Raw genomic sequence first — 17,002 nt, forward strand, 5'->3', positions numbered from 1 at the left:
AACTGATGCATTCTGAACTATGATGAATAGGAAACGATGTTTAAGAATTTTGTACAAAATCGTACCCTTTGAGTGTTTTTTTTTTTTTTAATTTGTCCTGCTTGATTTGGAAGCTTTCAACAATTTATTATTTTAACAACAATCACTTGATGCAGACATAAGACAAGTACAACATATAGAAATATCGTAAGACACCACATTATTAACCAAGCAGAAAAAAAGACAACGAAAGTACAGACCCAGGGTCTTTAAAAATGAATTAAATGATGATTATTGCCTGTTTACATCTATCTATCTATTATTATTATTATTATTATTATTATTATTATTATTATTATTATTATTATTATTAAGTAAATAGGCTTATTATAAAAAAATAAAAATAATAAATGCACTCCCAAAATTATTTTTTAATTTGATTTTATCATTCTCCTGCAAAACTAAGATCGATTGCATGTAATCACACATTTGGATTGCACTGAAATTGCGTAGTGTATCGAAGCCTTTAGACTTCATCTGCGATCATTTCATTAATATGCATAAAATAAAATAAAAAGTGTAATGTTTAAAACATGACTGTTGCAGGGAATTTTAATATTGCTTTGCGTAGGTTACATACAGTATTTTAGTTGGATTCAGTTTTTCCCTACTATTGCTTGACAGCCTAATGTGGTACTATCCATCCATTTATTCAATTTCATTGTCAATATGTATCCTATTCTCCATGTTGACATGATATTTTAAATGACTGACTACAAATACAAACTGCATAGCTATGAATATGCTGTTTTTCTGTATTTATGTTGCTAAAAACAAATATTCATTTCATGTATTTATTTTTTTACAGGGAACTACAGTCAAATATCTCGTAGTTCTGTCACCATTAAGGTTCTTGACATCAATGACAATGCTCCTGAATTTGCATCAGAGTACGAAGCTTTCCTGTGTGAGAATGGAAAACCGGGACAGGTAAAACATGCTGGCGTACTGTTAAAAAAAAAAAAAATACCTAGACTGTCTCTTTATCTTTCCAGTGCATTCATACCACAGAGGTGCTATTATTATTATTATTATTATTATTATTATTATTATTATTATTATTATTGATAATTCATGACTACTCAAAAAAGCTTTATGACTTTGAATTCTTATCGTAAGCTTGCCTTTTTAAATTTCATGAAAAGCGTTCCCTTTTTTTAGGTCATTCAGACTGTCAGTGCTATTGACAAGGATGACCCGAAAAATGGACATTTTTTCTTCTACAGTTTAGTGCCAGAAATATCTAACAACCCCAACTTCACCATCAAGAACAATGAAGGTAAAAACAGTTTATAAAGAAAAAAGCCAGTGTCAAGGGGTTATAGGTGGAATATCGTCAAGTAGAAAAGAACGGACCGGGGCTACAAGTGTCGATATAACACATACACAGACATTCACCATCCTATAACTCTGTTATATACTGCTTTATTATTAATACACACATTTAACATCCAGTTATATTTGTTTTCCAATTATTAGTCCATTTGTTTTCTAATTATTAGTCCATTTGTTTTCTAATTATTAGTCCATTTGATAATTTCATTAAAAGAGAAAAGGGCTGATGAAGAGAATACTGGTAAGTGGCTGAGGTACGCGGCCAATTATGATGTCACGGTTTTGAATGGACTTTGCAGTTAAATGGAAGGTGCCTAAGGTATAATGTTTTAAGTAGGTGACGTGAACCATGCTGATATGGAGAATACAGCATGGTGAAAACTTAAAAAAGAAAGATCCTGAGCAGTCTATATATCTTATGAGCAGTTGCATGGATTTAGGCCCTGTTCACACTATGCCTTTAAACAGTATTAGTTGCCTTTAAAACGGCTTAAAGTGCTAAATATGGTTAGCAGCTACAGTACTCAATGTTTAATACTGTACTCGAGAACCACTTTCGAGACCACCTCAGGGGGTAGTCTCGAGTCCGGTTCTGAAATAGATCGCATCAGGTAGTGCGGTTTGTAAGAAGTGGGAGGCTGTGTGGTCCAGTGGTTAAAGAAAAGGGCTTGTGATCAGGTGGTCCCCGGTTCAAATCCCACCTCAGCCACTGACTCATTGTGTGACCCTGAGCAAGTCACTTAACCTCCTTGTGCTCCGTCTTTCAGGTGAGACGTAATTGTAAGTGACTCTGCAGCTGATGCATCGTTCACACACCCTAGTCTCTGTAAGTCGCCTTGGATAAAGGCGTCTGCTAAATAAACAAATAATAAAAGTGTAGATGCTGTAATACTGAACAACATTTTTTGTGTATCATCCAATATTCAATGTCATTTTTTAATATTAGTTTTACTGTGGTTTCTTGAATTGTTTCTGTATAGTAGACGGTACTAAATGTGTTTGCTTAACAGCATGATAGTTTAACCAGCTATCATCCCCTCGAACTTGCATTACCTGAAATGCCTGTGTTCAGACTAATGTTTTATCATGTTTCTCACGGAGCTAGGGGCAAGGAATCTTCAGCTGGTTTATTCCATCTGTTCTTTTACTAAAGCTGGAGGCAAGCTGCTATGTTTCTGTTTTATTTTGTACTCGGAAATAATGTTTGTTCTGTAGCAGCCCTCACAGTATATGCCTTTATTTCAGACACATTGCACATTTTTTTAATACAATTTTAGGATACCATTTCAATCTTTAAAATGGCACGCCGTAGTGTCCCACAATCAAGTTATATTAAATACATATATATATATATATATATATATATATATATATATATATATATATATATATATATATATATATATAAATATCTCAAATGCATTTTGCGATATCTCAAATTAACCCTGTTTTCAAGATATCTCAAATTGAATTTGAGATATCTCTAAATGATTGCCATATTAGCAAAATGGTCTAGGCCTATGTAAAGCCAAATTATCATTTAGAGATATCTTGAAATGCATTTCAAACTATCTTAAAATGAATTGCAGATATCTCAAACTAACTCGATTTCAAGATATCTCAAACTCATTTTGAGATATCTGAAATTCAATTCAAGATATCTATATACTGAGTACTTTATACTGGTTAATAGCATAGCTAATAACATGTTTATAGATTGTTTATAACCACTTATAACAGACACCTAAACTAAAGTGTTACCGATAAATAGATAGATCATACTTAAAGTAACTTTGGCCTGTGCAACCTTGAGATATTGTATCTGTGTCTAAATTGTCTCCTTCAAAACATAATTGAAAATCACAATAGAAAAATATAAACTGATCATTGGATGGGTTAAAGTTCGCTAAACTACACTCAATCAGAATAAAAAGGCATGAATATGCCATGTGGTAATACTTCTACTCTAAGCTTTACTTTTTGTACACCATCTATAACACTTAATGCAATGGGATATGAAAAGTGTGACTTTTTAGTCTCCCCATAATCCACTGGTATAATGTGTTTATAAGATAATTGAAAACACCAGCTCAAAATGGATTAAACTGTATTGCAGCATTTTAACTGTCATGTGGGAAGTTTACATTTTGTAGCATTGATGTTTTTATTTAATTCAAAGCAGGATGCAAATAAATTGGCGATACACCTCAAAGCATGATACAGCCATGTAAACTATTAACCCAAACATCAATCATCAGATCTGACAGGTGCTGATATATCAAAACCATTTTCCAATAGAAGATGTTTGTAACATAATCCCTCCATTTGGAGAAAGGGCGCAATCTGATTAACTTTTACTTTGAAAATATACATTTATGCAATGAAAAGAGCAAACAACTGGAACCATTTGAACTATTTTCCTAAAATGCCTTTTCCCAACTAAAACTTACTTTAGGCTCAAAGTGAATGTCCTTGAGTGCTGCCTAATTCCCTCACCACACTTGCCGGAATTTCTTCTTTGCGAGCAATCACAAGCATTCGGCTGATTTGAGCTTCTATGGACAGTTTGTGTTTCATTGTTTTTGAGTTTGACAACGTTCTCCAATTACTGCTGAGTATCAGCATTAGAAGACAAACCCCTCAGATCTCAATTAATAGAGAAACTGCATTAAATACCCTTTGATCAGCTACAGCAGTTCAGCCCACAGAAACTAAATAAAGTACTTTATTTCTAGGATTTTGCGCTTGCAAAACAGACGATAGAAAATCCTAAATTTACAAGATCCATAATTCCTTTCATTTAGAACAAATCAGAAGATTTTTTACCATACCAATAAATACATGTAGATGACTCTGCATAGTTTTGCATTGATCATTCATAGCTCCATTAACAAGTCTAAAAGCTCCTCTTTGGCAGATGCTATAAGTAATTTATTTCAATATGTTTTACTTTGTAGCGCATTAAGATGTGAATTAGCTTTGTATTCTTCCTTTCAAATCCCCACTGTGTTTCCTATTTGGTAAGTTAACCTCTGCAAAAATGTTTAGGCAGCAAGAGCAATCATTGTGAAGACAACAACTGGTTTATTAACAGGACATCTTTACAGTGCAAAATCCCCATTAAACACTCATTTTCCATTTGTTGAGGCAGACGATGGAATGCACTAGCCACCTACTAATATTATTTAATAACAAGAATGGGATTTTAATTAGTACAATAAATCAGTCAGTGCACCTACAAATAATTGCTTTGTGGCTTGTGAAGGATGGAAGGAAGCAAAAATATATTTACATTTTCATTAGACTGTTTATGAATAAACATAGAGCCCCATGCACCACAGTTTGTCTTATAGATAGACACTCTAATTAAGACACGCATATTTTAATATACTGATTTAAGTACATTGTATCATATGATTATTTATTAGCTGTAAACAGCTCTTTCATGAGATGAGGCACAGTGCATGTGTTTTGTTCATCTTGCAGATAGTGTAATCAAGCAGGTATTAATAGATCAGGTTAAAGATCCATTTACCTAGGGATGTGCTTAACTATCGTACATTTCAGGACTATCATCATTAGTTTGCTTTTAGTAGGGCTTCCACAGAGTCTTAATAATGTTTGATATTTCCAGTTAATTCAAACATATTTGAGAAGATGCTATGTTTGGGCTGCAGTAATGTTACTTTAGTCCGGAATAAAAGGAATGAGCTTTCATATCTGATTCTGCTGCCTTAAAATTACTACAAGGAAAGAAAAGTAATTTCCATGTCGAAATTGAAGCAATTACATTATTTTAGATGTATGCATTGTTACGTAGACAATTATTGAAGTTTGGCCATTTGCTGAAAACAACACCAGCAACAGCAAGAAAAAAAAAATACATTCTTCATAGGTAGTCTTGTCAAACATTATTACAGTGATTAAAAAAAAAAAAAATCCTGCCTCAATAGTAATACAGCACAATGTTTTGTGACATGGATGTGTCATTATATGATTACTTATTAGGTTCGAATCCAGGCTATGTCATTGCCGACCGTGACTGGGGGTTCCTAGGGGGCGGCGCACAATTGGCCGAGCACTGCCCAGGTAGGGAGGGATTAGGTTGGCAGGGCAATACACAGGTTCACCGCGCATTCACCGTGGAGCCATTCAGAACTGTGTTGTCCTCAGCCACTATAGGTCTGGTGGCTTTGCTGTGGATCCGCAGTGCAAAAAGTTACGGATTGGCAGGAACACGTTTCGGAGGACACGTGTTTCAGCCTCCGTTTCCCGAGTTGCCAGAGGGTTGCAACGGTGAACCGGGATTAAAATAACAATTGGGCATTCCAAATTGGGGAGAAAACCAGGATAAAAACCATTGGCACAGTGTTATCTCCGTAGATGATTGCAATGCCCTTGCATTAAGTCTCTTACTTCTTTAACCTCGTCTCCCTAATTCAATTCTACTGATGAGTCGTTCTACAAGATCAGTACAGTGTCCATGTTACAACCAAATCAGCCAGAAAACTTAAAACTATTTTGATGGCAATCTCCCTGTTCTGGTTAACACTAAATGCTACCCGTAACTTGAGGCTGTCTTTAATGTAAACAAGTTTTAAACAAGTTGCCTTCCTTACACGGAATACAATAATACTTATCAAGGACACTCCGATTAGTGGGACTTTGCTGGTAAATGAGACATACTGTGCAAGTTGCATTGTTTCACAAGTAATGTTCCTTTTGCTAAATGTACCATTCAATATACACTGAGCAAACTTGCATTTATATATACTCCCAGACACTGTAGTTTCAGGAGAGAATCTTTAAGAATAATCTTCACTTGCCACATGTTTCATTTTTTAAAAAAAATCTAAATCTTTAGGTTATATGAAACTTATGTGAGCTCTATTTTAATTGCAGACATACAGGGCTATGGGCTTTGCCATTAACATTGATTCAAAGCGGACAGATTTACAGTACTGGTTTAAGAAATGTTGTAGTTTAATAAATAAATACTTGGATAAAAGAGCAAGACAGAAATGAACATGTCAATCAACCTAAAGTGGCACCCAGAACTCCCTCATTAGCAATGTCTTCTCTTTCCACAGACAACTCTGTCAGTGTACTTGCCAAGCATAATGGCTTCCGGCGTCAGAAGCAGGAGATGTACTTTCTACCAATCATCGTCAGTGACAACGGCAACCCCCCAATGAGCAGCACCCACACACTGACCATCCGAGTGTGTGGCTGCAGCAGCGAGGGGGTTGTCCAGTCCTGCAACGTCGAGGCTTACATCCTACCCATCGGACTCAGCATGGGAGCCTTAATAGCTATTCTAGCATGCATTATCTTACTGCTAGGTATGTGAGCTGATATATTTAAATATGTTTTGGTTATCTCAGTATGCTTGAATACTATTCTTAAAAGATACATTGATGTAAATCTGTCCTGGATAAGGGCGTCTGCTAAAAAATAAATAATAATAATAATAATAATAATAATGTTCTCAACAACAAGTTCCATACAAAGGTAACTGAATGTTCACTGTCTCCGAGAATTAGCCCACAAATTAAGGCTAATACCCTCCTGAGATGCATTGTTTAAGACCTCTAGATATTGATTTGGAAAGTGTATAAGGGCAACCCCAACATCTTGGACAGATTGTAAAAAACGAATATGTGGTATGTGTAGTTGGTTTATGAGATTGATACATGGTGTACATAGACAGTTGATATACAAAATATATGACATTGAATGAACGTTGTTTATTCACAACAATGCAAAATATGCTTAGAAAAATGTAAGCAGTGTTAGAAACTGTTTAACAATGTATACTATAAAATATTACACATAGTTAAAAACAATTCAATTATCTCACAGACTTGGGCCCAGACCAAATCAAAACTTTGACAACCCGCTAATCGCACTTAACAAAACTGTATCCAATAGCGTTTTTTAATTTTTTTGCAAGTACCTTATTTCTTCTACTCATAAAAAGGAAGCGCTATTAAAAACAGTTTTGTTAAGTGTGATTAGCGGGTTGTCAAAGTTTTGATTTGGTCCCAACCTTAGAGACAAAATAAAGCAACTCCCAAGGGGTGGGGGATATATATATATATATATATATATATATATATATATACACACACTGGTTATGAGTATGTATCATAAATACGAAAAATGCATACTGTATATATTAATATATAATATATAGTATCAAAACAAAACTAATTAGAATTTGAAAAGAATCTCAGAGTGTATTGCTTGTATTTCTCCAGTTATCGTGGTGCTGTTTGTGACTTTGAGAAGACACAAAAATGAGCCTCTTATAATCAAAGACGACGAAGACGTGCGAGAGAACATCATTCGCTATGACGATGAGGGGGGCGGGGAAGAGGATACAGAAGCCTTTGACATTGCCACTTTACAGAATCCAGATGGCATTAACGGGTTTTTGCCTCGGAAGGATATCAAGCCAGATCTCCAGTTTATGCCTAGACAAGGACAGCACCCTGCCCCTAACGGCGTTGACGTTGATGAATTTATAAACGTACGGCTACATGAAGCTGACAATGATCCCACTGCACCTCCTTATGACTCTATACAAATCTATGGGTATGAAGGGAGGGGCTCAGTGGCTGGCTCACTAAGTTCACTAGAATCCACTTCATCAGACTCTGACCAGAACTTTGACTACCTCAGAGAATGGGGTCCACGGTTTAAAAGACTTGGGGAGCTTTACTCTGTGGGAGAGAGTGACATGGAGACTTGACCACGGATTTACAAAAAACATCAGATTATGTCTACAAAATTGTGTATTATTCTAGGGTTATTAGAAGTGGCTATAAAAAGGGCCACCTTTTTTCTTAGTGGAAAGTATAGAGATCATCATCAAACACATCAAACACATTGTAATGTTGAGCCAAACAAAACAATGTCTATGTTAGCAGGTTTATGATTCTTGTGGAGTGTGAATTAGATTCTGTCGAGTGTCTAGCAGTATTTTGGGTATTTGTTGTTCACTGTGACCACCAGAAACATCAAAATTTGGATTCTTGGTAGTCGCTTTAACAACCAAGATGGAGGACTTATATTGTGCACTTATATTGTATATTGTGCATCAATCGATTGGGCCATGAAGCTATATTGGGCTGTGGTGCATTCCCACGGGTCCCGCTGATGTGAATAGTCCAAGTTTCAAATTGCTAGCCATCATCCTGCCAATCTGCCAGAATACAAAAAAAGCAATATATGGTCTTCATTACAATGTTGGATAGCAGTATGATTATAAAACCATAATGGCTTTTACTGAGATTGTTTAATTATTGGTGGATACATTTGTTATAAACTGGATAAGCCTTTTGACTTGCTTTATAATTCTCAATTTATTCACATGTTCTAAGTGTGTTCTAAAAGTCTAACTATAACGCAGAGCCTACCGAAGAAAACAATAAGAAAATCAAGATATGAAAGGGGTCTTCTTTTGTAAAAAGAAAACACAATTGTCTGCGACTGATTTTGAAGACTCTTTTTTCCCCTTCATATAAGAACTGTTAAATTTTTCTATGTCATTGCTGGCTGTTATTTTGTGCATCTAAGTACTTTCTCACTGATCGAGGCCAGCTATTTTATTGAAGCAAAAGCAATGTTTCAGATATTAAAGTTAATGCAGTAATACACAGAAAACTGGAACTGTAGTAAAACTGTAAAATAAAGATGGTATCTAAATGACTTAGACAGATGTGAATAGTAAAATTATTATATCTGAAATATTCATTTGGCAGAGTTACCAGTAATACTTTAAGCACAATAGCTGGGATGAGCTATATGACTGGTAACATTACACAAGGAAATGAGAAAATCAAACTAAATCACTTTGCTTATTGTGCTACATTGTATATTAGAGAATTATCCGTATATAGATTTACTGCTAACTTTCTTAGCTTTTCATTAAAACAGCACTAAAGCTACGTGCATACTCAGTTTGTAAAAAATATATGGCAGTTCTCAGTAGATACTATATATTAAATAGTCTTACATGCAAATCATATTTTCTACTGTGCTTTTATGCTATAAACTTGTATGTTTAATTATTTACTCCGTGTATCGTAAATCAGAGATACCCCTGTATTGTTTCCTACTTTGTGAAATATATTTTTATAAATATTTGTGATTGAGTTGTATTTTTGTAGGACTGCTGCTATTGACCACATTATACTTTCAATTGGGTTTCAGTATAAAGTGGTTTATACAAATTACAAAATTGGTCCAGGACTGGGCCTCTTGAGGTGATTGAGGCTTTGTAGTGAAGCTTACACAGTGCCAGCCCAGCTACTGTATTCCTGCTATCCCTCAACTTTCGTAGACCAGCAGCTATATATGATATTGCATCTTCTTTTTTTTTTTTTAAATAACTCCACAATTCCTAATCATTTAGGCCAATACATTTTTGATAGAGGTCATGCATGTGTTTTCCAAAGTGTATCTGCAGTGATCTAATATATAATTGTCCATTATGAGCAGGTTATCCCACTGAACCATTTTGTTTCTCTTATTTTAAACAAATCAAGACATAGATCTAAACAGAGAGGCCATCATGGTTCATTTCAGGAAAGCAAAAAACAGGTGCATTCAAGCACTCAAAGTGACAGCCCCGCCAACCCCTCCCCCTCAATATCTTATTTTGCTGAATCAAATGAAAAGTAAAGATACAACTATTGGACATTTTATTTGTAAGTGCTTTATTATCAAGATTAGAGGCTGCTAAATCCCTCACCGAATTTGTGAAATCTCAGCCAGTTATTGCTTTTTCACCCTAATTTAAAGATAAGTGCTGACTGAACCATGATGGCTATACTATGGCAAGTGTGGCACTATACTGTAATTATGCAACTTCATGTCTAATAAACACGTTGGCTTTTTATTTTGTTATTATGAGATGGGCACACGATGTTTGAAGCTGTAGAGACGGGCACAACAAAAAGTACATATCTGTGTATAAAATGTCCTTCCTTTAGGATTCAGTGGCCTCTCAATTAACTATTTTCTTGTCTACTTATGGGGCCAGCTGCTGTCTCCATCACATTGCAAATTTGAATGAGATAAGGAACCTCATTGCCACTCTGCTATCATTTGAACTCTCAGAAGAAGGTAAGTGCACTCAGACTTTCCTTTGTTTCTTTTCTTTTAATTACCTCTGGTATTAGCAGAGCACTGCAGGTTCTCCCATTAATTAAGTTAACTTTCTTTTCTTGGACGTTATAGAGATTTTTTTTTCACAGCTGACTCAGTATTAAAGGTTTCTCATGCAATCTGACTATTGATGGTGTAATCATTCAAAATGAGAGCTGTTGACCCTTTATAATCATACTCAGGGTTTTACGACTTCACTAGTCATGCCTAACCTACCATTTCTTTTTACTTTCTAATTATGGCATTAGATTAATTATAAGTTTTATAGCACAACATACCATACACGTTTGTGATTTAACTTGTTCACCTGTGCTTTAAAATAACATTAGCTTTACTACAATTTGCTTTTTCGTTTACCGTAACTTACCACAATAAACTTTTATAAAGGGATTTATTAAGACAATGGTATAGAATGTTATATAACTTGGGAAGAAGCTATGACTTTAAAACCTCACTAAATTCTTGAAAGACACAATGTGACAGCACTGAATCATCATGTATACAGACCTTTTACAAAGAAAATAAAAAGCACAGTTTAGTTTATTAAACATAGAAAATGAGTCTGACCTCTTGAGAAATGTGCCATTTTTGTTCATCGATATAATAAGGACAACAGGAAAATGTATTCCATAAAAGAGCTTGATAAATTCTCATCAGAAATATAATTGCTTTTATACTAAACGTAGACATAGTTTAAATTATCTAGACCCCACGTGCTACGTCCAGACACAAAGAAGGCTTACAGGCACCACTCTACCCTTCTGATATGCATATCTTTCAAATTAGTGATAGTATCTTCTTGAGCCCTTGCCTGATGTTTTGGTTAATGCAGCAGAGATTAGAATTTCCTATGAATCTTATCTGATATTGTAGTCTTTTTCAGGAAAAACAAAAAAACCTTGATCTTGTCATTTAATGAACACTTCCAGAAGAGGATGTATGTTTAACAGTGACATTCCAAATTGGTATAATTTATAGTAAACAAAAGGTTATTAAAAAGCAGGTTGAGATTCAAGGGTAAAAAAAAAAAAATTACCTTGCTTACCTTGCAGAAAATAAATGTGCTGGTGTTAGCATGGGTGTTTGTATTCATGTAGCATCAACCCCACGAAGCAACATTCTAAAATAGAGAACTTGCATAACATTAAACTGAATTAACTGTGGTTTGGATGTTGAAAATAGAAGCAGCAACTGCAAACACTACAAAAAGAGAATACAGGGGGGCTCCCGAGTGGCGCATCCAATAAAGGTGCTCCACGTGGAGTGCAGGATGTGCCCTATAGTCTGGACGTCGCGAGTTTGATTCCAGGCTATTCCTTTGCCGACCGAGGACGGGAGTTTCCAGGGGGTGGCGCTCAATTGGCCGAGCACCGCCCGGGGGGAGGGTGGGTTAGGTCGGCCAGGGTGTCCTCGGCTCACCGCGCACCAGCGACCCCTGTAGTCTGGTCGGGTGCCTGCGGGCTTGCCTGTAAGCTGCCTGAGAGCTGCATTGTCCTCCGACGCTGTAGCTCTTGGGTGACTGCATGGTGAGTCCGCAGTGTGAAAAAAAGCGGTCGGCTGATGGCACACGCTTCGGAGGACAGCGTGTGCTCATCTTCGCCCTCCCGAGTCAGCACAGGGGTGGTAGCGGTGAGCTGAGCATAATAAAATAATTGCCCATTCCAAATTGGGAGAAAATAATAAAAAAAGAATTGGCAACGACTAAATTTAAAAAAAGAGAATAGAGAAATACAGTTCCTTGCTGTATCAGTTTAAAGAAGATGCAAACAAAACTAATAATGATGTTATAGTGAAACTAACTTGCTTAAATTCCTCATTCCTGGGAGACTGCATTATTGACAAAATAGAGAAAAGTAAAGCAAAGAGTTGTTTGAATAACACAACCCATAATCAGGCTCAAACATGTCTTCTTTTATTATTTGATAAATAAAGAGTTATAGGTTGATCAGGCATCCCTAACCTAGACTAATGAAACGAATCTCAGAAGAATACTATATTTAAAAGGGTTTGTAAATGTAGAAATCTGGCATATATTACAGTCAGTGGCCTTTCCAGTAGCTGACGAGCCCATCGCTGTTACCTTAGTTAACCCTCTTAACAAAGGGAAGAGATTGTGGAAACCAACAGTATCAAAGACACCTTCACCTTCAAGATTAAACTCTGAGATGAGATGTCAAGTCTTCAAGAGAGAAAGTTATTTTGCGGAAATGAAGCTGCCCATTCGATAGCAAAACCTTGAGATGGATCAAGTGGAGAACAAAACATCATGTATGAATAGATACAATTACAGGATCTTTCATATTCGGATTCATGTAAATTAGGAGGTGGAGGTGATTGGATTTCTAAGAAAGCATCAATCCAAATGTCTGCAAGAAGACTCCGAATAGGTTTTTAACTCATATACATTCTTAGACAATGGTCTTCTCTCATTTTTCAGCAAAGATTGCTGTCTTTCGTCGCTGTGAACCTGTTTTATTCATGGTGTGAGATTACAAAATAGCTCTACTGTGATTCAAATGTGCAGATTTCCTGAAATTGGATCATTGCTTATGTTTCCCTCATTCTCCTACCAGCAAACAATAAATTGTGCCATTATTTAGAAAAAAAAAAAAGATTTTAAGACCCACTCAGATTAACGGATCTGATTACAACAACAGTGGGTTCAAAATATGTATTTTAATATTAGGACACTATGCCTGATATACTCAGTTTTCAGAACTTGTTTGGCAATCTATGAAGGTTTTCTTGTGAAAGTGCTACAGTTCCACCTTCTCTCCCAATAACAAAATACAGGCTAACTTCACTATAACGAAGCCCCCTGGGACCTGGAGATATCTTCGTTATAGCAGAGTGTTCACTATAATAGGGTTTGGCATTTTTCTGTGTCGGAATAATGCCAAAACGTCAAATTTGAATTGAACATCAATATATAGTACTTTTATGAAGATTCCTTCAGACTGATCAACATTTAAACAGTATTGTGACAAGGTACTCGTCTCACTTGTGTGGGTAACCTCATTGCAATACAGAGGAGTTGGAGCTGAGACGCCGGCACAGGCGTGCAGGATTTATTAAACACAAAACAGAAAGTAAAAAAACTGGTCATGTGACGCTACCAACGATGGTAACGCATAGAGGACAAATATAAGACAGGCAGGCAGCAAGTCTCAATTGCGCGCCCATCTGTAAACAATCATTATTATTATTATTATTATTATTATTATTATTATTATTATTATTATTATTTGTTTATTTAGCAGACGCCTTTATCCAAGGCGACTTATTTGATCAAACATAACAACTTCAAAAAGCACACAAAACAAACTTGTTTCCACATATAAATTACACCAACACTAATTCCCACCTGTGATATATTTAAGAGAAAACAGTAAAGAAATGAAAAAGGAAAGAATGTACACTTATATGCTGAATACAGTAATTACACGTCCTTTCTCTTGAAAAAACTATCCAGCGTAGATTGCTCCTCACACCCGCTGCCTGGTTGCAATTTGTGTGAAGATGACGGACAGGCAACGATTGCATTCGTCATGCATTATTCGTACTACAATAGGTCATCTTTGAATTAGCGTTATCTTTGAATTAGTCAACCATGGTCTTTGTTTTCACTGAGAGAATAACACACTTGATACTGGAGAAAGTTCAGTGTCAGTCAGTACTGAGATAGTTGTATCCGGGCCCATCCTATAAGTGATCGTTCTAATAGAGCTAATTTGCATTGAAAAAATCGGTTCTTACTGTTGGGATCGTTAAAAACAGGTGCTCATTATAAGAAGGGTTCATTATAGTGAAGTAAGTCTGTATAATGAGAGCATGAACGCTTGATTCAGCAGCAAGACTAGCTGTCTTGCTTGTTTATTTACATTTAATGCCACCTGGGACACCCAAAAAAAGCCTGTCTGATCAAGCGTATTGAAAAACATCTCACTAAACAATGAAATCCTGTTTTTATTCATTTCATCTTGTGCGTATGCTGTCAAGTCTTAAACATGGTGTCATGTGCCTGTTTACAAAGAGCTTGAGGTAAAAACACTGTATGTAAATAACAAACAAAAAACAATATCAGCATACAACACAGTTGAATTGTAAATCAGTCTGCCGATGTATTAGTACATAGAATATTTGATTTAATTTATTGCTATTGTTAATTCAGTGCAAAAGGAGTCACATCTGAAAATGGAGATCAGTTACATATTGTACTATAAAAAAGCATCATTAATTTAACAAATGTATTAACACCTGTACATGCATTGTCAGAGGGATACACTGTATCTGCATTTTTAATAGGACACAAGTGTCTTCTCTTAATTAACTGAAATGAAAAACATTTCCTTATACAAACATCCAAAATTCAGCCAGTATGACTCATCAGGTCATTCGCATCATTAGCAGTCAGACTTCAGTTGTACACATTATTTATCTGAGAGTGTTACAAGCGGTTACACTAAACAACAAATCAGATTATTTGCAAGCCTTTGCCACCTAATAGAAATCCCCCTCAGGTGACAAGCTGATACCAGTTTGTAGCTGAATCTCTGAGGAGTAAATGGATGTTTTTCTCACTTGTGAAGTGATTATGAGAAAACGGTAATTAACATGACATAAAATACTGCCATGAACCTGAATAGATAGCACCAGATGCACAATTAAAATGAAGCAAACTAATAATGTAAATTCAAATGTCACAGTGTTAGTAATGATTGGAATTAAGCCTACACTCATTTTACTTTGAATCTTGTAAATAACAAAGTTATTTTTTTATTAACAGAAGAACATCTGAAGACTAAAATTCCACTGACTTTTATGACAATTAGAAAGTTACATTTGGAGTTTCTTTTATTTCAAAAACATGTAAAAAGGAAGAACACAGTTACTCTAAGATTAATCTTATGTTTATCCATAATTAAAAAGAGTTTTTAAAACAATTTTCCCAAACCCCATTACTTTGGATGGGACATTTCTGAAAATGAAATCTTACATTCCAATGAAACTATAGGTTGTCATTACACATGAGCATCACTATTTGTATACCAGTAGTGCTTTTACACATTTAAAAACGTCTTCAACATACAAGCGTGCAACCATATTTTCCGTTGGTGGAGTTTGTTCAGCTGCCAGTAGAATACATATTCTAACATATGCCCTTAGATTGAATAAGTCAGAAAACAGCAAACCCCAGGTAATTAAAGCCACTACATATTTCAAGCCACTAAATAAATATGCTCTGCTTCATGATTTTAAATGGTAACCATTTAAAAAAAAAAAAAAATTGACAATTTTAGCATCACACAGCTACAGTAATTATAAAGCAGAAACAGTGCCACAAAAAATGCAAGCTGATCCCTAAAAATATAGAATTTTAAAAAGCAGACATAACCATAGCTATTGATTATTGAAACATATCATTTCACCTAAAATACCAGTCATTTCTTCCTTCCTCAAATTAGGACTGTCCTGTAGAGGCAACATGAAACAGAATTATGTTATCTTATTATTTCTGTAATAAAGGCAGAATTTGTGATTCTTTAGACTAATGAACCTATACTAGAGGGTAGAGAAATCATCTCTGAGGGTTCTTTGTGGCACTTTGCTTCCTCCAGCTGTGCTTCAGGAATCAAAGTTAATAGGCATCAAATATGTGGCTTCAACAGGTCTGTTCAGCAAGAGTGCAAATGATTCAATAACTTTATCAGCACACCAACAAAGTCTGACCATCAGAAAAATCTAATTTGTTTAAATGACAGCTGTGATGATTAAACTCAAGTGATCTATCCCCCGCTTTACTCAGGTGATCAGTAAAGCAACAAAAAGACAGAACCGCTAGATGACAGCCTGGATGTACATTTGCATTCTCAATCTCTACAAGCCCCTGCCCATGACACCCCGTTGAGTTACAGTTACAGTTGAGGAGACAGGGCATTTGAACAAAAAGTTGGTAACACTGAGTCCTCTCTCCAGAACAGGAGCAATGTGATTTTCCCCTCATTGCCCAAGAACAATTCCTTGATCCTGCTCTGGAATGGTCTCATTCTAGAATGGGTGATGGTCTTAACAGCTACCCTAGTTTCTACAGTAGTTTGTTGCATTTTGTTTCTCAGAGGGGATGAGGGAATGGGTGGTAAGACTGAATGTGAAGTATTTAAAACAGTTACATACAGTACATTTCTAAAACCTGTTTTCCTTGTTTAAGCAGATAGTTCCTATTACAGTATTTATTCATCCTAGGCCTACCTTAGGTGGACACTTCTTTATTTTAAGGACTGCTGCTTTAGAAATGTCAAGGGCCTGCTTGACCTATTACAGACGGGATATGTTCAATTTTTGGAGCTTGGTATCCAGACTTTGCAGCTTTCTAGGTCACAGCCGACACATCCAACCAATTTTCCTTAATTGCATGGCTGCCACTTCAAAACTGCTGCGACGGGAGAATCACCAA

At 35.7% G+C, this 17,002-nt stretch overlaps 1 protein-coding gene across 2 annotated transcripts in view; it reads left to right on the plus strand.

Moving 5' to 3' along the window:
- Nucleotides 1–9,524, plus strand: part of LOC117424848 (cadherin-8) — an 80,036-nt gene extending 70,512 nt beyond the window's left edge. For both annotated transcript variants that reach the window (XM_034041567.3, XM_034041569.3), the window contains exons 9-12: nucleotides 848–969; nucleotides 1,201–1,318; nucleotides 6,465–6,716; nucleotides 7,635–9,524. In XM_034041567.3, coding sequence (XP_033897458.1) covers nucleotides 848–969; nucleotides 1,201–1,318; nucleotides 6,465–6,716; nucleotides 7,635–8,128 — 986 coding nt within the window. In that variant the 3' untranslated portion in view covers nucleotides 8,129–9,524. The remainder of the gene's footprint in view (nucleotides 1–847; nucleotides 970–1,200; nucleotides 1,319–6,464; nucleotides 6,717–7,634) is intronic.
- The last annotated feature ends 7,478 nt before the right edge of the window (nucleotides 9,525–17,002 follow it).

The sequence above is a fragment of the Acipenser ruthenus genome, chromosome 19 (assembly GCF_902713425.1).
Source record: "Acipenser ruthenus chromosome 19, fAciRut3.2 maternal haplotype, whole genome shotgun sequence".
Classification (NCBI taxonomy): Eukaryota; Metazoa; Chordata; class Actinopteri; order Acipenseriformes; family Acipenseridae; genus Acipenser; species Acipenser ruthenus.